Here is a 20461-nt window from a genome sequence, read left to right on the forward strand (position 1 = left end):
CCTTGGGGAGTCCTTATACTCCTTTCCTTGTCTTATCTGTGAGAGGCCCTCACTAGTTATGAACAGAACACCTTTGTTCTTTGTTAGTTCAAGAGAAGTCCTTTCTCTTTTGATTGTGTTTGTCCAAGACAGTTTTTTAGTTATCCCATATTTACTCAATGTTTGTTTAAGTAGACTTCACGCAAGTTATCTCACATCTACTTAACGTTTATTGGAGTGTATGCACAAGAGGGACACGGCATCCAGGTTTGGAGATTGCAGCCGGGAACGAGGCTGCCAACCATCTAAGAACAGACTCTGCATTCCTGGGGTCACGGATCGGCCAAGGCCATGCGGCCTCGCACCACACAACATTATTAGCTAGCTGAACAGCGTTGCTACAGTCCCACTCTCCCCTCCCTTTAGTGTAGCAACGCCTCTTGTAACCAGGGCAACCCAATATAAAAAGAGGAGATGACGGTAGGGCAGGTGAGAATTGGTGGAGGACTGTGAACTGGGCCCTCTACCTAATTCTCCTCGCGAGCAAAAGAATACTGGTTGTCTTCTCCTCTTTGTTTCCAGTGTGTAAATAAATGTCTGATGGTATTTAGACCTGACAATAAGTAATAGAGATCGAGTTTGTAGGAGCATTATGAGTGTATGGAGGCTCCCTCAAAACGCGGGTCCCACAGTTAGCCCCTCAGATAGACATATATGACAATTTGCGATGAATCTGATGGGCGAGTTTATGGAAAATTGAATTGGAGATTTTACAATAGGTCATGTTGACGAGTATGTCAGAATGTGAAGAGTTACTATTAGGAGTCAATGTTTGCCTGCACACTAACATACTAACTTTGCTTGGTGTGGGAGGAGAGCTGAGTGATAGAGACGGATGAGTGTGTCTGTGAGTGTGTGGATGGGTGCATGGGCGTGTGATCGTCTATGACTGTGTGTGCACAGTATGATTGGCCAGAGAGGTCTGAAGTTGGGGTGATGTGTTTGCAGTTGAGAATAAAATTCCTCTCACCTGAAGGGGTGGTACAGATCGGAGGGACTGGAACTGGTAAGTGATGAGTTCTGACCGGAACCATGGTTCAATGATCAATCAGGGGCACCATCGACAACAAAATGGTTCGAAGGAGAAGGCCCATATGGTCAGACAAGACAGAACTAGTATCGAACATCAAGACTTTGGACGATTTGACGCGTGACGACTTTGAGCTCACCCGACGGGGTGACGGACTAGGTGGACAGTGACCAAATGTTTGACGCTTGAGCTCGCTTACGACATGAGCGAGCTCTGCTTTGTTTTTCTGTGTGACTTGATTTTTTTGCAGCATCAGCCACCATCCAAGGAGCGGATTGCGCATTGCTTGCGTAACTTGTTTTCGTTCTTGCAGGTTGTTGATTGCGTTCGTGGAACGTTTGTGTTGAATTTGCAAGAATATGTTAACCCTTGCCCTTTCGGTTTTAATGATGAACTTGTTGATGACATGGTTTTTAGGACAGGATCCGCGGGCGCCAGGATCCATTTTATGACTGTTTTTATTTTGATACTTGATGTCTGTTTTTGTGTGTACAAATGTCCGCTGTCAGCAGGGCTATAAGCTCACTGATGATTTTTGTTTGTGTTGCCGAGTGTGTGGTGGACAGTCAAGTTTCAAGAACTTGGGGTGACAGTCCCGGGACCCAGATGGGAGCTAGAGGTTCCGCGGGCCTGGCTACAATGAGTGTGGTGATGAGGGGGGACACTTTGCAGGTTCCCTTTGATACGTAATGACACATTGGGTGAATGTGTCAAAAGGGGGAGTGATAAAACAGAAATGGGTGAGTACATTGCAATTTGTAATTGCAATCCAAATTCACTTGTTTTTAAGCTTTAACAGGACATGCCAGAATTCAACTAGCAGTGATGGAAGAAGCAGAAGAAGCATCTTGAAAGAAAGGGAGTTAACGGGAAACAACAACCTGGAATGGATACGAAGCGTGGTAACAATTTAGTGACAATAAGGTTTAAGGTTTTTCAATGTCAAAGCACGAAGGACAAATCATACAGTGATTAGGGAATGGACAGTGGCACGATACACAACAGAGTTTGGAAGGTCATTGAATGTCGGAGGAAGACGGGGGCCAGAAACAAGGAATGGGGAAATTTCTGAACGCATGACTGCATTAAAGCTGCTATTGCAAGGCAAATGTTTAATTATACATTTAGGACGATTAGTTTGCATAACGAATAAGGAAAGGATTTGAGTGGTTGTACCATTTTGGAAAGATTACATGAGCGTTGTTTCAGAATGATGACTGATTTGAATAGTGAGGTGGCTCGAACATAAGTACAGATCTAGGGAACTACAGTGTTGTGAGGGGTACCGATTTGAGAGTGCTACGCATCTTTAAACCGAAGAAGGAATTTGGGGGTGAAAAATAGTATTTGGACGGGGAAAAGAGCGATTGAAGTGACATGACTGACGGGACTTCAAAAAGATGACGGTGTGATTGAGACAGTGACAATCTGCGGCAGGAAAGGCTACCAGGAACAGGTAGAATTTCCATTGTGACTGGGGGGATGTAGCAACGCTGTCGGCACGACGAGAAATGAAGGGAATGATTTATAAGTCCTGGAGTGTTTGTTTGTTTGTTTGTTTGTTTGTTTCAGGGACTGCGTAGGCCTCTGGAAAAGAGGCGTAGGTGTCGGGAGTCCTCGGGCGTTCTGATGAGATTTCGATGAGACGATTGACACAGGTTTTTCTTCGTTGCCTCATCATCGCAAAATAATTATTTGAGGGGGCCGGTAACACTGGAGCTATTGGGTTGTGTTGCCCTGCCAGCGGTGGCCGACGGGGCCGGAAGGACGTCCGGCCTGGGCTGCTGCCTTTGCCATTATGACTCCACATGTTCGCACTGTTAACGTCACTTGATACAGACAGTAGCTTTAGCTTGTCATAGGTCGCCTGGCTGCTGACCGGGGCCTTGCACGGGATTCAACGGCCATAAGCAACAGGAGGACATTGAACGGACAGCCGGCCCGGGACAGTGCTGTCTACTACTAGTGCTACTCCCCACTGACGGCTCAGTGGACTGAGTTTCACGTCTGAACGCGCTTGTGCATGCAAGGGGGGAGCGGCGCAACAAGGGGTTTAATTTTCTTGCATGCTTTGATGATTCGTTTTTATATACATCACTGTTACCTCGTTTTTTTGTCATGTTATTTACTTTGTTATGTGACCTCATTTGTTTACCCCGTGGCATGTTTACCATACGACATTGCATTTTGACTGATTTGTATTTGAGGGCCGTGATTCTGTCTATTGCTGTTTTGGGGGCTTGTGCTACGCTTTGTGGAATGTGGTGTGTGCCGGAGCTCCCTTCACCTGGCTCTCGCCGGGTGGGAGGTGTCTCTGGGGGTGTAGAATGGGCCTCCCTCTTTTTCCTCGTCATTAGATTGGCGAGGTTTTTTCGACGGCGGTCCGGCAGCTTTTTGGGGCTTCTAACGGGCCACAGCAAACTTTTCCTCTCCAAATTGATGGCGTTGGTGATACCGAAGGGGGGTGTGCGGACGGCGTTAATCAGTTATTGGGGTTGGGGGATACAATCTTGGTCAAATGTGGTTCCTGAGAGGCCTCAGATTACTGTCAGGGAGGAATTTGATATTAAATTAGGTTGAGCTTTCCTAGTTAATGTAACCTTAAGTAGCATGCCTTGAGCATGATTTAGGATGAGGAAAGTAGGTCCAAATTGTAGACGAAAACCATAAAATGGTTGGGGGAAGGTTTTTGGATGTACCGATGTCATTTCTTGTCGAGTTGTTGCCGGGGAACTTGTTGTGCCCCGTCAGGGGGGAATGTTGTGTATTTTTATTCTGGTATCATGCAATGGATATCTCACTAGTAAGCCAAAGTGTGACCGGGTCATGTTCGGGTCAGGTTCGTGTGGGATTGTTCGGGGCTTGGTCCAGGAAGGTAGACTCATTGGCGCCAGACACATCTGGTTTCCATTAACAACTGCTAAGATACACACCTTGTAGAGATAGGGAGGCGGGCTGCGGGGTCATAGGTCACCCAACATGTGCGCGCTCCCGCGTGGAGGGAAGCGCAAGAGTATAAGGTTTAGGGCGAGAGTAGACTGGGACTCGACATCTTGGCTAGGGCGCAAGACACTTCTCTCTAGGGGTGTAACGATTCATCGATTCATCGCGGGTTTTGTCACGATACGGTTTCATATCGATACAAAGAAACACGATACGATATTTGCCGATATCTTAAAGCCTGCTGTGATTCATTCACAATACATCACGATATAGCGCTCTACGATCGATATTTTTTTCTTAAATAAAAAATATAGAACAATATCCTGATTTATAACAATTCATACGCAAAATCAACAAGGTACTGCAAACTCTTTATTTAGGAAATTAGAAGAGTATTGTAGTATACAAAGTGCTTATTTTAACACTGAACTTTGATGTTGTGTTTTTTCTTTAAATATAAATATAGAAATTTGTGGTCCCTGAATATTTGATCACCGCATGGCAGGATTTACAAACTGCACGTGTCTTGTCCCTTGAGCCATCTTTTCTTTGGAATCCAGAGTGCTTCCAAACGAATGACCTGAAGCCTAAAGGGGAGCAAATTTCCTCGTCTTTTTAGACACTAGCCATAGCACCAGCCCAGGAGCCGCGTACTAGTTGTCGACTCCCCTTTCACGTGCCTGCTCTGCTCACAACACAACACGCCGCGCACTGCTTCCGGAAAAAGGAAGCAAGCAACAATGAACTGGATTTCAAAATAAAGTCGCGTCTAATATCCGTGGTCAAACACGGCGATATAAATCGATGTTTACGTTTAGCATCGATGCCAATAAATCGTAGAGCATTATATCCATTAATCGATGTGTATCGATGAATCGTTACACCCCTAGTGACAAGCCGTTTCTGTTTATAACGCGCATGCGCAGTTGTACTAATTCCGCTTTGACTTTTGCAAAGCTTCTCGCATACACGGGTGGGGATTCCCCGCGTGACAAAAACAGCTCAGCTCTTCACATGTCGTCTCTTCCCCTTCTCGCCTTGCATTGCTCATATGCACCCCACCCTGAGGAGCTCGCCCCGCTACCGGATTTCTCGACGACAGACAGCCGCTTTGCAATCCTCTCACGTTCGTAATGAGCGTCGAAACATTTGAAGGCGCCAGCGCAACACGTCACAATCGGGTAACCGAAGCTTTTAACCAACGTCTTTAGTCGTCCAGTGGCATGAAAGGCACCAGTTCTCGACTTCGGCTTTTCCCACAACCAGTGGTCTCCTCGTCCTTGGAGTCCCGGTTGCCGTCGGCGACACCCGCCACCAGCCTTTGAATTCTATCTGGAAGTTAGTCAGTGACGGACCGGGGAGATCTACAATGGCGAGCGGCGACTATCGAAAAGATGATTTTCTGGAGGAGAGTCGTGTGGACTCGGGCATTAACTCTTGCTGCTCCATACTGAAGTCTGGGGATCAGAGGCGGGAGTGCAGCGGCGAGCCCAGCGAGCCGAGGGACACATTTTCAGCCGTGGAAGAGCGCTTGGATTCGGCATATGCGTCCTCGTCACTGACGGTAGAGAGCCTGGCCGAAATCGTGGAGGGCCTCACGTTTGACACCAAGGAGGCACCAGCGACCAGCCCTGGAATTTCAGAACAGGAGGAGAACATTCTCACGTCCATTACGGAAGATGGAGATACGTAAGTTTAAAGGAAAAAGGCAAACAAGGAATACGCTGATAAATGAAGTGCAACATTTGCAGCTTAACACATGCCGTGATCAAATAAAGAGGCTTAAACATTAATGAACCATTTTACGTTTTAACGCCTTACAAAACACGTTTGCACATCATCGCATCAATCGCATGCCAATGACGTCGTCGGGTGTTTGCAAGGAGAGCCCCTGTCGCAGGTGCATATTCATATGTTTACTGAGCAATTTTTTACTAACAGTCAAAGACACAAATATAAAACGAGAAGACTGGGTGCTGCTATTTCCTACTGAGATGCGCACACTGAAATAACCAGCCAGTCCGTGTCAATCATCAGGTCACACCTCTCGAAGGCACACAGTCTTTTTTTTGTTTGTCACAACATTCAGCTCCTATTCATATTATTATTATAAAATATATTCCTTACAAGCACGTATGCTGAAAACATTGATTCTGGTTTTGAAGGGGATTTCATCTATTTAGTGGACATACTTGTCATGCATATGCCGACAGACTGCTATGAGGCTCGCGAGTGAGAAAACAGAAGTGAAAGAGAGTAGCCTGGACTTCCCCACGCACAGACAAAGCGTGCGCTGTGAGGACAGATCTTTTTTTTTTTTTTTTTCTAAATCCAAGAAACTTGTTTATCAAGATAGCACAGTACTGCTTCTGTTCATTTTTTTCTCGTTTTAAACGATTATTATCATTGGCGGATGTTATTGCCAGCCTACAAGATGGAATTTATTTGAATGGCATTTTGTCAGTCTGCACCTTTTTAGTTTGCCACAGCCAATGTTACCATCCCATGCAGGCCTCTTATGCATGTCACCGGTTGGCCTCGATTAACAAGTGCAAACTGTGTTCCAGCAGTCTAATAGTTGCAGAATTATTGATGTGCGTTCTGTGACCTCATTTGGCTTCCGCTTGTTGCTCGTCAGTTATGACGCCATGCGGTTTCACTCATATGGAGTGTCTATATTTGCGAGGGGAAGGAGACGTGTGAAGCAGACAAACAAACGCATTGCAGCTCAGAGTAAAAGCCATGTAGGCTTTAGTTTTTCCTCTGTGGGATTTCTTTCTGTACTTATTTATCCAATGCTGACTCAAATCAGGAAGTCGTATCTTTATGCAGACATTTGCTCTCATGGCTGACCCATTCATCTGTGGACTTTGAAATGTGAGCCATTAGCATATATTTGACCCCATGTGAATGCAATGCTGTATGTAATGCATTTGGAGTATTTTTTAAACCACTAATAATTTTTAAAATTTGGCCATGCACCATTGCTTAACTAATAATTGAAATGATTTTTTTGAAACAAGAGCCATTCACTTACAGTGTCAAGACACTGTCAAGTGTCACGTATGTTTTGCAGAAAAGTATTTTTACAAATGTATGTGCCAATCTTTTGGATTGTTCTTTAGTCTAAAATAAGCTTGAATGATTGGTTCCATTTCTGTCTTTCGCCCACAACACATTTAATTTTCTATGACTTCCCCTTCAGGGTTTGAGTTTAGTTTTTTTTTCTGCTTGTTAAGCGTGTGAATGAGTGGTGAGTAAATTAGATAAGTGTATTGTCTCTGTCTGCTGTGATTTTTTTTATTTACTATGTATGTATGAGTGTGTGTGTGTGCGTTTGTGTGTGTGTGTGTGTGCGCGTGTGTGCGTGCGTACGTACGTACTTATTGATTAAATAGACGTAAATATAGTATTTATTTGCTACTTGCTTAGAATCCTGCACCTGGCCATCATCCACGAGGACACATCTATTGCAAAACAGTTGATCCAACTATTCCCAAAAGAAGTCCTGGACATTCAGAACTATTTGTATCAGGTAAGTTTTTTGGGTGACTGTTTCTTATCCCTAGAAGGTTCCAGTGGGTGTCATGTGGATTGTGGAAGTTGTCCAATTTTATTTATTTTTTTAAGCGATATACTTCCAGAGAACTGGTGTTCCTCTTTTATATACAGTCAGCATCAGCCTCCCTTTGGGATGTCCCTGTCAGTGGTTCCAGTGTTGGCTCAGTAGTGACTTCTTTAGTGGAAACTCCCGTGCTCTTCCTCAGTAGAAGGGGGAAAAAAAGCCGCGCAGTGAATTGTTAGTTGTACAAGCTGTGTAGTCGGGGTTCCTGCTTGTAGTTTAAAGCTGATGTGAAAATGGAGCAAAGCGACACAACCTGTCAGTGGAAACCTCAGAAGACTCAGCAATGACTCACTTAGCCCCCTTCTCTTAGCCAGGCAACTTTGTTTGCCTAATTTCCTCTCGGTAGTCATTCAAAGACATTCTAACATTTGCACATATAAAAAAAAAAAAAAAAAATCAGTCATGTTTTTTTTTAAGCCAGCACCCACACACATTTCCTAGTTTGCAATCTTAACAGCATGATTCCAAATCACCACTGTGATTTATCTTTGTTGCTCAAATAATTGAGGAATAAATAAATCATTTGTGGTGTCAAAAGTGGCTTTATTGTTTTTTTTTGCAGAGTCCATTGCATCTCGCCACCTACTTGAACCTGACAGAAGTGGTCAAGAGTCTGGTGGACAAAAGCATCAGCGTTGAGTTGCAGGACAGCGACGGAAACACAGCGCTGCACGTGGCCTGCCATCACGGCCTGACCACGTGTGCCGTCGAAATGACCAGCGGGATGTCCCCCGGCAAGCTTGCTCTGGTCCTGGAGACCCAAAACTGGAGAGGTGAGCTACAACAACACTCGACTGCCGCACCGCCTCATGTTTTTAACCAAATCGCTAATGTAACTCTACTACTACTTGCTTTGTTGTCGTTTTGGAAAAACACCGACATTGCATCTCTTATTAAATTTCCGCATCTCAAACCACAAAAATCCACTTGCAGGTCTTATGTGTCTTCACTTGGCAGCGCTCAGCAGGCAACATCAGATAATGAAGCTGTTGATGGCAAAGGGCGCAGACCTGAATATCAAGGTTAGTGTCTTCTTGGTATGTCCATCCATCCATCCATCTTCTTCCGCTTATCCGGGGTCGGGTCGCGGGGGCAGCAGCTTCAGGAGGGACTCCCAGACTTCCCTCTCCCCAGCCACTTCATCTAACTCACCCCGGGGGATCCCAAGGCGTTCCCAGGCCAGCTGAGAGACATAGTCTCTCCAGCGCGTCCTGGGTCGTCCCCGGGGTCTCCTACCGGTGGGACATGCCCGGAACACCTCCCCAGGGAGGCGTCCAGGAGGCATCCTGATGAGATGCCCGAGCCACCTCATCTGGCTCCTCTCAACGTGGAGGAGTAGCGACTCTACTCCGAGTCTCTCCCGGATGACCGAACTTCTCACCCTATCTCTAAGGGAGAGCCCGGACATCCTGCGGAGAAAACTCATTTCGGCCGCTTGTATCCGGGATCTCGTTCTTTCGGTCACGACCCATAGCTCGTGACCATAGGTGAGGGTAGGAGCGTAAATCGACCGGTAAATTTTGAGCTTTGCCTTTTGGCTCAGCTCTCTCTTTACCACGACGGATCGGTACAGAGTCCGCATTACTGCCGACGCTGCACCGATCCGCCTGTCGATCTCGCGCTCCATCCTCCCCTCACTCGTGAACAAGACCCCAAGATACTTAAACTCCTCCACTTGGGGCAGGATCTCATCCCCGATCTGGAGAGGGCATTCCACCCTTTTCCGATCGAGGACCATGGACTCGGATTTGGAGGTGCTGACCCTCATCCCAACCGCTTCGCACTCGGCTGCAAACCGCTCCAGTGAGAGCTGGAGATCACAGCCTGAAGAAGCCAACAGCACCACGTCGTCTGCAAAAAGCAGAGACGCGATGCTGAGGTCCCCAAACCGGACACCCTCAACGCCTCGGCTGCGCCTAGAAATTCTGTCCATAAAAATTATAAACAGAATCGGTGACAAAGGGCAGCCTTGGCGGAGTCCAACCCTCACTGGGAACGAATCCGACTTACTGCCGGAAATGCGGACCAAACTCTGGCATCGGTGATACAGGGACCGAACCGCCCTTATCAGTTGGCTCGGTACCCCGTACTCCCGAAGCACCCCCCACAGGACCTCCCGAGGGACACGGTCGAACGCCTTCTCCAAGTCCACAAAACACATGTGGACTGGTTGGGCGAACTCCCATGCACCCTCGAGGATCCTGCTGAGGGTGAAGAGCTGGTCCACTGTTCCACGGCCAGGACGAAAGCCACACTGTTCCTCCTGAATCCGAGGTTCAACCTCCCGACGGACCCTCCTCTCCAGCACCCCTGAATAGACCTTACCAGGGAGGCTGAGGAGTGTAATTCCTTCTTCTTGGTATGTTGCGTGTAAAATTCTATTTTGGGTTTGGACGGGCATCAGTCGTCTAATGTGCTGGTAATAAATTGGCAATTGTATACATCACTAACGTAAACTATAAATATACAATAATGCAAACTATGATTAATAGTACAGTAATCCCTCGCTACTTCGCAGTTCACCTATTGCGGCCTCGCTCTATCACGGATTGTTTTAAGCAAATATTGTGGATAGATTCGGTGCATCGCAGATTTTTTATTTTTTTTTCCAGTCTGACACACATACATCCACACATTCTGAGCATCATATGCAATGAAGCACACAAGCCAGGCAACAAGACATGCAAGTGCCCCCCAACACCATCAGTGACTCCCTGATGGTCGCGACTTTTTGCGGCGTCACTTGGAGCGCAGTGCTTTGTCTGCCCACATGACACCAATGGCCAATGGAAACATGTTGATCCGTGTCCTCGCAGTGGATTGGCTTTGCAGTTCTAACAACATTCTATCTCAGCCTCCCGCACTTTATTCACTCTGTCTGCGTCAACATATCAGCAGCACCACAGACTTGCACTTCATTACACGCATACTATCACGTCTCCGCAGCGGAGTAGAACTGCGTGTCTGCTTGTCACTCCCGATCGGCTCATCCTGTTTGCCAGTTATAGGATTATAAAAGTCTTGTATGGAGGCCCTCGTGCTGGGCAGCGGGGGCGTGCCAGCCGGTTAGCACGGTAAGAAATAGAGCGGAGCCGTTGCACGTTTACACTGGTCAGCGAGCTCGCGTCGTGCAGGCATCTCGTTACACAGCGGGTCAGGCTAACGAGAATCAGGTGGCAGGCGTGCGTGTCAAAACAGGCAAAACTGTGAGGACTGATCGTAGCGCAAACGGACATCATCTGATCAGTTCCGTTCATAAAGGTCTTGCGCGGATATTGTATATATTTACTCTTATGTATTTTCGTTATTTTCCTATATTTATTTAAATGAGTATTTATGAAAATTAGTTTGACTTTAAAATGTTACAAAAACATTTAAAAGTACATTATACAATGTTTAAAAATACAATAGAGGTTCATAAAAGTCCTATGGAAATTGTAAGAATATATCTTCTCTACATCGTGGATTTTCACCTATCGCGGGTGGTCTTGGAACCAATTATCCGCGATAAACGAGGGATTACTGTATACATTTCTGCAAGGATCCGCTGTGTGCCTTGAATGAATTTCACCAGTATTTTGAAGTGCACCCTTGCTTCCATACAGGAGGGAACAAGTGGCAAAACGGCGTTGCATCTCGCGGTTGAAATTCACGACACCACGTTGGTGAAGCTGCTGCTCAGTGGCGGTGCCAATGTGGACGCCACCATGTTCAACGGCTGCACGCCGCTCCACTTGGCTGTGGGGCGGCAGGACACGGCCATCGCCAATCTCCTCTGCCAGTCTGGCGCAGACACCATGTTGCGCAACGTGGAGGATGAGACGGCGTTGGACCTGGCTGATGGCAATAATGATGTAAGGCGTTGTTAACTGCAGCAGATGTCTGTTTGCGCTACAATTTTACTGCAGCACTACTCTGTCTTTCAGATTCTGGCTCTGTTCCCATTTGATGACATCCAAATCTCTGGCAGGTCGGTGGTCGGTGTGAACTTTTGAGCTACTGTACAGAGCTGCGTCAGGCTGAGCGACTGTGTTTGAACTGTATGATTTGTATTGTTTTTGATTTAAATCTGTATTTATAAGTTCTATTGACAAACTGCATCACTTGGGATAAGGACACCATTCTGCTTAGCAATCCTTGACTTGAACACTGAAAAAACAATCAGCTTGATACTCTTCTCTTCATGGTCAGGTTTGCATCTCCACATCCATTAAATTTTTTTAAAAGATCTACCTCTTTCTCAATATTTTAAATAGCTATTAATCAAAATTTCAAATAACTTTATTCCTGTTTCTTAGATTTCAGTGGTGCAGAAGTCATTTCGGTGTCTTTTTTTCTTCCAAGCTCAGCTTTTTGCAATGAGACTGCATAATTCCACATGGATGAATCTATGACATCAAATTGTGTTAAGTTTCTGCTTTACTCTTTGTTGTTAATTGCACTGGCCTGTTGTTGAAAATAATTTTATGCTCATTTATTTTGTAATAAAATGATTTGAAACATAATTGGATCGTGTTTCTTTAGTGTGAATATGATTCTATGACAACTGACTGTTTTAAAGACTCATTTCCTGGAATGTTGCGCAAAATCTAAACTTCATTTCATAACACTTGTACTGGGATAACACTTGTTCAATACTTATGAGCTATAGTCATGTACAGTGGATATTAAAATAAACATCAAAATGATGAAAAAACACTTTTACTGTTTGTACCATGTGATTAATTCAAAGTTAAAATTATTTATTACATGCACGTTAAATTAGGGGGCGGCTAGGTGGAGCACTGGTTAGCACGTCCACCTCACAGTTTGGAGGGTGCGGTTTCGATTCCACCCTGTGTGGAGATTCCATGTTCTTCCCTTGCCCGCGTGGGTTTTCTCCGGGCACTCCGGTTTCCTCCCACATCCCCAAAACATGTTTTGTAAGAGGATTGAGCACTTCAAATTTCCCCGAGGTGTGAGTGTGGATGGTTGTTCGTCTCTATGTGTCCTGCGATTGGCTGGCAACCGGTTCAGGATGTCCCCCGCCCACTACCCGATGACTGCTGGGATAGGCTCCAGCACGCTAGTGATGTGCATTCCAGTTCTTTCTTTAGAATCTAATCTTTAGAATCAGTTCACTCAAAAGATTCGTTCAAAGGAATCGTTCAATGAATCCCCCTAACACACACACACACATACCGATACGTTTTTGTTTTGTTTGTTTTTTTTACATCCAGTGGAAACAACCCATACAAATCAAACAATACTACACAACTACACAACCCCCCCCAAATTACCGTTTTTTTCCGTGTATAGTGCGCCCCCATGTATAATACGCACCCTAAAAATGGCATGCTGATGCTGGAAAAAAGCCTGTACCCATGTATAATACGCACCCAATTTTTATGAATTTTTTTTTATGAATTTTTTTTTTTTTCAAGTCCCAATGATCATAGGGAGGCAATGGGTCCCATTTTTATAGTCTTTGGTATGGTCTTAACTAGGCTGGATGTAATTTTTTTTGTTGGCGTTGATTTCTCCGACTGCCCATAAACGCACCTCCGCGCTCCGTGCGCGCACGGGAAAGAGGCGTGCGGACGTGAAAAAGGCGGCTCTGTATGGGAGAGACGTTGAAGAGGAATAAAAACACCCTTGGAAACCAAAACTTGGTGATTTCAAGTTTCATTTCGAGGGACATTTGTCACGTCTCGTCCCCAGTTTTGCTATGTGTCTAGGTTGCCATAGTTTCTGTTCGCGTCGCCCCTCTCTTCCTGTGTCACCTCAATCGATGTAACGTGTTTTGTATTTAAGTCCTGTCTGCCCCTCGCTCACCGTCGGATCATTGCATGTGTTACTGTCATGATGTCTGTTTGCTTTCTGTTCCTGTCTTTGGTAATGTCACCCTGTCTTTTTGTTCCACGACTTTGTCGGTCAGTCCTGTTGTTGGTTTTGTTTTCTAAAAAAAAAAAAAAAAAAAAAAAATTAAAATTTTTTTGTACCCATGTATAATGCGCACCCCAGATTTTAGGACAATAAATTCGTTAAATTTTGCGCACTATACACGGAAAAAAACGGTACTATATCTAATAATAATTGGCTCGGGTAATTAACACAATTTCCTAATGCATTCACTCATGAGAATTAATTGTTCAATTCCAATATGAAGTTGAATATTTACATTGATAAAGTTTTCAAGCCAATCAGATGAAGCATCATGAAAAAATAAACAAAAAATAAAAACGGGGGGAGGGCGTGAACTGAAGAAATCATCCCATTCCCTGTCTTGCTGCTCTTGCTGCCTTTCTAAAAATGCACCCAGTATTTTCAACAATCATATTTGTATCATCTAAGGCAGTGGTCACCAAACTACGGCCCGCGACGTGACGTTCAGCCACATGAACGTCAACATCAACCCGTCACAGATCGAGGTAAACGGACCAACACCTCGGATCTCGCCTAAGAATTGCCACAACAAATTTTACTCCAGACTATGACGCACTAGCAAACTTTAACAAAAAAGACAGCGGTGTCTGCAAGCCTACTGGAACCTACAAAAGGATTATAAGGAAGGAACACAAGAACTTTAAGAGACTGCTCATATGTGTCAGAGAGATTCTGCTCTGACAACTGAGCTGAACTTTTATCTGTTAAGATTGTGCATGGCACAACAGAAAGTTAATGTTCCATGGCTTTTTTTTCTATGAAGAACCCAGAGAGAGTTATTTAGTTATTATTTATTTCATTAATAGTGCTATTATTTGTTTCCTGACTTTTTTTCTGTAAAGAACCTGGAAAGGGTTATTAAATAACCGTTATTTGGTTATGCGTGTAATTTTTTTAAGCTCCCCTACGATCGTCACTTTTTCTGTTACAAACTGACACCGGCCTCCCATCAGAGAAGGGAAAAGTTATGTGGCCCTCACAGGAAAAAGTTTGGGGACCCCTGTCTTAAAGCCTGCTGCGATTCATTCACGATATATCACAATATAGTGCTCTACGATCGTTTTTTTTTTTTTTTTTTTTTTAATTAAGAAATATAGAACAATATCCTGATTTATAACAATTCATACGCAAAATCAACAAGGTACTGCAAACTCTTTATTTAGGAAATTACAAGAGTATTGTGTAATGATATGTGGTTGCAGACGATCACCCACAGAGGGCTGTATAGCCTCAAGGGAACTCTGTAGGACGGAATGTATGCACAGGCAGTAGAAGAAGAGTGTTAGCATGAGACGACGTGAGTGATTAAATAAACAACTAGCTGAAGCTAGTATAAAGTTCAACTGAAGCCTTATTTAAGGAGCATAAGAACTTTACATGGTACCAGGAGTGGGGTTAAAAAAAAAAAAGAAGCAACACAATGGATGCAGTAAAACAGCCAGGTCAGTTAAAACTAACTGGAAACGTAGAGGACATTCAAGCAGCAGTTCCTGCTGTACATCGCCGCGGTCGGAGTGGATCGAAGAGCGGAGGGAAGAAAAATAGCAATGCTGCTCACCATCGCCGGCCCAGAGGCAATTGAAGTCTTCAACACCTTTGTGTTTGCTCAACCCGAAGACGGAGAGAACTTTGAAGAGGTCTTAAAGAAATTTGACGAGCATTGCATGTCAAAGAAGAATGAAACGTACGAGAGATACGTATTCCGCTCACGTGTGCAGCGCCAGGGTGAGTCATTTGATAATTTTCTCACCGACCTAAAGATCAAAGCTCAGTCCTGTAATTTTGGAGAACTCAGAGACTCTATGATAAGAGATCAAATAGTTTTTGGAACAAATGAAAAGAAGCTCCGGGAGAAAATGTTGAGGGAGACAGACCTCACACTTAGCGGTGCCATAAAAATATGTCAAGCCAGTGAGCTTGCACGACAACAGGTACTGACTTTCAGGGAGCCTGCTCACGGAGCTGCGCACCAAGATAACGAGGATGTGAACGCTGTGTTTGTGAAAGGAAAGCCACAGAGCAAATTTAAGAACAGTGACACCAGGAATAAAAACAAGGACAAGGAGATGTTCACTTGCAAGAGATGTGGTGAGCGACACAGACCAAGACAATGTCCTGCCTTTGGAAAAACATGTGTAAAGTGCAAAGGACAAAACCATTTTGCCAGAATGTGTCTCTCTAAGAAGGGACGGGGTGTGCACACAGTGCAGGAAGAATCAGATGACAGTGATGATCTGAGTGACACATTTTTCATAAAGATGGTGTCACACGATGAAGATGTTAAGACAGTGTCTTCCAGAATTAATGGTTCAGATCAGGCTGTAAATACAGTAACAGATGACAAATGGACTGCTTCACTGTTAGTTAATGGGACAATTGTAACATTTAAAATTGACACTGGGGCTAAAGCTAATTTGATCAGTGAGAAAGATTTAAATGCACTGACTGAGAAGCCTAAAAAATTCACAGAAAGAGTCACACCCCTGAAGGCTTATAATAATCAGCCAATACAGACAAAAGGTGGATGCAGACTTAAAATAATGGCAAAAGGCAAACAGCATAACCTGTTATTCACCATTGTGCCAAATGGACACGAGTCTCTTTTAGGAGACAAAGCCTCTGAGGATCTAGGTCTAGTAAAGAGGATCTATCAGATTAATACTGACAACATTAAAGTAGTCATGCAAGACAAAGGACAGGAACAAAAACAGTGTGAGGGAAGTGCAAACATAGTGGAGAAGTTTTCTTCTGTCTTCAAAGGACATGGGACTTTACCTTACACTTACAAAATACAACTCAAAGATGATGCCAAGCCTGTTGTGCACGCCCCAAGGAGAGTGCCAGCTCCACTCAGAGCTGGCTTGAAAAAAGAACTTGAAAGAATGACTCAAATGGCGGTCATTGAGCGAGTGGAAGAACCCACAGATTGGGTCAACTCAATCACGTGTGTCAAAAAGAAGAACACAGGTGCCTTAAGAGTTTGCCTTGATCCCAAAGATTTAAACGAAAACATAAAGAGAGAGCATTATCAGATCCCAAAACGGGAAGAGATCATTAGTGAAATGACTGGTGCTAAGTTTTCTAGTAAACTAGATGCCTCTCACGGATTCTGGCAACTGAGGCTTGACCCGGAAAGCAGCAAGTACACCACCTTTAACACACCATTTGGACGTTACTGTTTCTTAAGACTCCCATTTGGCATTAAATCAGCGCCAGAGCTCTTCCACAGAGCAATGGAGTCCATGATAGAGGGTCTGGACGGCACCAGAGTTTACATAGATGACTTGGTCGTCTGGGGAAAAACACAACAACAACATGATGAAAGACTGGAGAAACTCTTTCAGAGAGTCAAAAAGCATGGACTAAAACTGAATAGAGACAAGTGTCTCTTTGGTGTCAAAGAGATGACTTTTTTGGGAGACAAAGTCACAAGTGAAGGTGTGGAACCGGACCAGTCAAAAGTGCAAGCCATATTGGATATGCCTGCCCCCACTGACAAAAAAGGTGTCCTGAGAGCCATGGGGATGATCAACTTCCTGGGCAAGTTCATCCCTAATCTTACCTCTAAGACGGCATGCCTCAGGGAGTTACTACAGCACAACACAGTATTTGAATGGACTTATCGACATGAGAGGGAGTGGAAAAAATTAAAGGAAACTGTAACTACAGAGCCAGTCCTCACATTCTTTGACCCGTCAAAACCCACAAAGATCTCCACTGATGCCTCAAAAGATGGTTTGGGAGCAGCACTGCTACAAATGAATGAGGACATATGGCAACCTGTAGCATATGCGTCTAGATCAATGACAGAGACCGAGCAGCGCTATGCTCAAATAGAAAAAGAGACTTTGGGGTTAGTGTTTGGATGTGGAAAGTTTCACAGTTATGTGTATGGACTGCCAACCTTTACAGCAGAGACCGACCACAAACCGCTCATCACAATCAGAAAAAAGAACCTTAACGACATGTCACCCAGAATTCAGCGCATGATGATGGCATTGCAGCGCTACGACTTTGAACTTATTTACACACCTGGAAAATATATTGTACTGGCAGATGCTTTATCTCGAGCACCAGCACCAAACAGTGACATGCTGGTCACCCCGGTGACTGATGAGTCTGAAACACACATAAACATGGTGACTGCTTCACTCCCAGCATCGGATGGTATGCTACAGAAAATTGTACAGGAGACAGCAAAAGATCCTCTGCTGCAGAAAGTTTCACACCATCTACAGAATGGATGGTCGAGAGGAGTCTGCTCAGGGTTTTACCCTGTGCGAGCGGACTTGTGTGTGGCGGATGGGCTGCTACTGCGACAAAACAGGATTGTCATCCCACAATCCATGCGCCAGGACATGCTTCAGTGTATACATGAGGGACATCTGGGCGTGGAGAAATGCAAAAGGAGAGCAAGAGGAGCAGTTTATTGGCCGGGCATCAACAAAGACATTGAGGAGATGATACAGCACTGTGAAACGTGTCTCAAACATCATTACAAACAAACAAAAGAGCCGATGCTAATCGTAGACCCACCCACTGCACCATGGCAAAAAGTGGGAACAGATTTGTTTCATCTGCATGGCAAGGACTATCTTCTGGTGATAGACTATTATTCTAACTATCCAGAAGTTGCACAATTATCCAGTACATCAGCACAGTCTGTCATCACACACATGAAAGGTTTTTTTGCCAGACATGGAATTCCGCGATGTGTTGTCAGTGACAATGGTCCACAATATGACTGTGGGGAATTCAGTGAGTTTGCACAGGTATATGGATTTCAACATGTCACCTCTAGCCCGTTGTATCCACAGGCTAATGGACAAGCTGAAAAAGGGGTGCAAATTGTAAAGAGACTGTTGAAAAAAGCAAAAGACTGTAAAGCTGACCCTTACCTGGCTTTGCTAAGCTACAGGTCTGCAGCTCTGGAGTGTGGTGCATCACCTGCTGAGCTACTCATGCATCGCAAGCTGCGTACCACACTTCCACACATTTCAAGGCACAATGATAACAAAAACACAGATGGACTGACTGACAAACGAATGAGACTCAAGTACAGACAGAAAATGAACTATGATAAAACCGCAACACAACTGGAACCTCTTCAGGAAAGGGATGTTGTGAGGATTGAGGGTCCTGAGTCCTGGGACAGAAAAGCCAGAGTCCTCAGTGAAGTAGGTCCCAGGTCTTTTGTGGTCGAGACAGAGAATGGACAGGTATTAAGGAGAAACAGGAGGAGTCTGTTAAAGACTCGGGACATTGAGAATCAAGCTGAGGAGGTTGGATCTGAACAGCCAGAAGGTGCTACTCCAGATGTGCACCACAGTGAGCCTCCTTCACCTCCCTCAATGACTGTGACACTCAGAAGGTCGACTAGACCTAGAAAGCCCCCTGGGAGGCTCATAGAACAAGAGTGAACTGTTCAACTAATATAAAGTGAAAGAAAGTTGTTGGCACTAGGCACTGTTACATTAAAAAAAAAAAAAAAAAAGGTTCATACTTGTACTGAATTTGGTATGTTAAATGTGTTATTGACTTTTACAGTGGTGTAAATGTGAAGAACAATTCAGTGTTTGATATTCATTGGATTTGATCCAGAAAAGTTAATGGTATGTTGTCATCATATCGAGTATATGGGTTAGACGACATTTTGTGTTGCACGATATGTTCATGTTGTGTTTGCCTGTTTGGAAGGGGGATGTAATGATATGTGGTTGCAGACGATCACCCACAGAGGGCTGTATAGCCTCAAGGGAACTCTGTAGGACGGAATGTATGCACAGGCAGTAGAGGAAGAGTGTTAGCATGAGACGACGTGAGTGATTAAATAAACAACTAGCTGAAGCTAGTATAAAGTTCAACTGAAGCCTTATTTAAGGAGCATAAGAACTTTACATATTGTAGTATACAAAGTGCTTATTTTAACACTGAACTTTGATGTCGTGTTTTTTCTTTAAATGTGCGGCGAGATTTGTGCTCCCTGAATATTTGATCACCGCATGGCAGGATTTACAAACTGCACGTGTCTTGTCCGTTGAGCCATCTTTTCTTTGGAATCCAAAGTGCTTCCAAACGAATGACTTGAAGCCTATAGGGGAGCAAATTTCCTCGTCTTTTTGGACACTAGCCATAGCACCAGCCCAGGAGCCGCGTACTAGCTGTCGACTCCCCTTTCACGTGCCTGCTCTGCTCACAACACAACAACGCCGCGCAGTGCCCCCGGAAAGAGGAAGCAAGCAACAATGAACTGGATTTCAAAATAAAGATGCGTCTAATGTCCGAGGTCAAACACGGCGATATAAATCGATGTTTACGTTTAGCATCGATGCCAATAAATCGTAGCCCATTATATCGATCAATCAATGTGTATCGATGAATCGTTACACCCCTATCACACACACATCTGGGTGTGGTGAAATTTGTCCTCTGCATTTAACCCATCCCCATGTGATTTTGATCCATCCCCTGGGAGAGAGGGGAGCCGTGAGCAGCAGCGGTGCCGCGCTCGGGAATCATTTGGTGATCTAACCCCCCAATTCCAACGCTTAATGCTGACTGCCAAACAGGGAGGCAATGGGTCCCATTTTTATAGTCTTTGGTATGACCCGGCCGGTGTTTAAACCCACAACCTTCCAGTCTCAGGGCGGACACTCTACCACTAGGCCACTGAGCTGGTGTTTGAATAAAAGGTTGAAAAAAAACCCCGTTATGTCCACATCTGTTAATTTTGGGGACACCAACTCATATAACAACGTAAAACATACATATTGTGTACGTACGTACATATTGTCATATTGTCAGTTAACCAAATGTCTGATTTTTATGTTTTGAATGGCGAATATAAAAACAAGGAATAAAACACCAGACAAGTTATAACTTAAATGTTTATAATAATA

At 44.5% G+C, this 20461-nt stretch overlaps 1 protein-coding gene across 1 annotated transcript; it reads left to right on the plus strand.

Moving 5' to 3' along the window:
• The first annotated feature begins 4943 nt into the window (after positions 1–4943).
• Positions 4944–12142, plus strand: nfkbie (nuclear factor of kappa light polypeptide gene enhancer in B-cells inhibitor, epsilon). The gene is made up of 6 exons (XM_061270572.1): positions 4944–5701; positions 7445–7547; positions 8200–8410; positions 8571–8659; positions 11243–11491; positions 11564–12142. The coding sequence occupies exons 1-6, from the start codon at positions 5382–5384 to the stop codon at positions 11630–11632; spliced, it is 1041 nt and encodes a 346-aa protein (XP_061126556.1). The 5' UTR covers positions 4944–5381; the 3' UTR covers positions 11633–12142.
• The last annotated feature ends 8319 nt before the right edge of the window (positions 12143–20461 follow it).

The sequence above is a fragment of the Syngnathus typhle genome, linkage group LG22 (assembly GCF_033458585.1).
Source record: "Syngnathus typhle isolate RoL2023-S1 ecotype Sweden linkage group LG22, RoL_Styp_1.0, whole genome shotgun sequence".
Lineage (NCBI taxonomy): Eukaryota > Metazoa > Chordata > Actinopteri > Syngnathiformes > Syngnathidae > Syngnathus > Syngnathus typhle.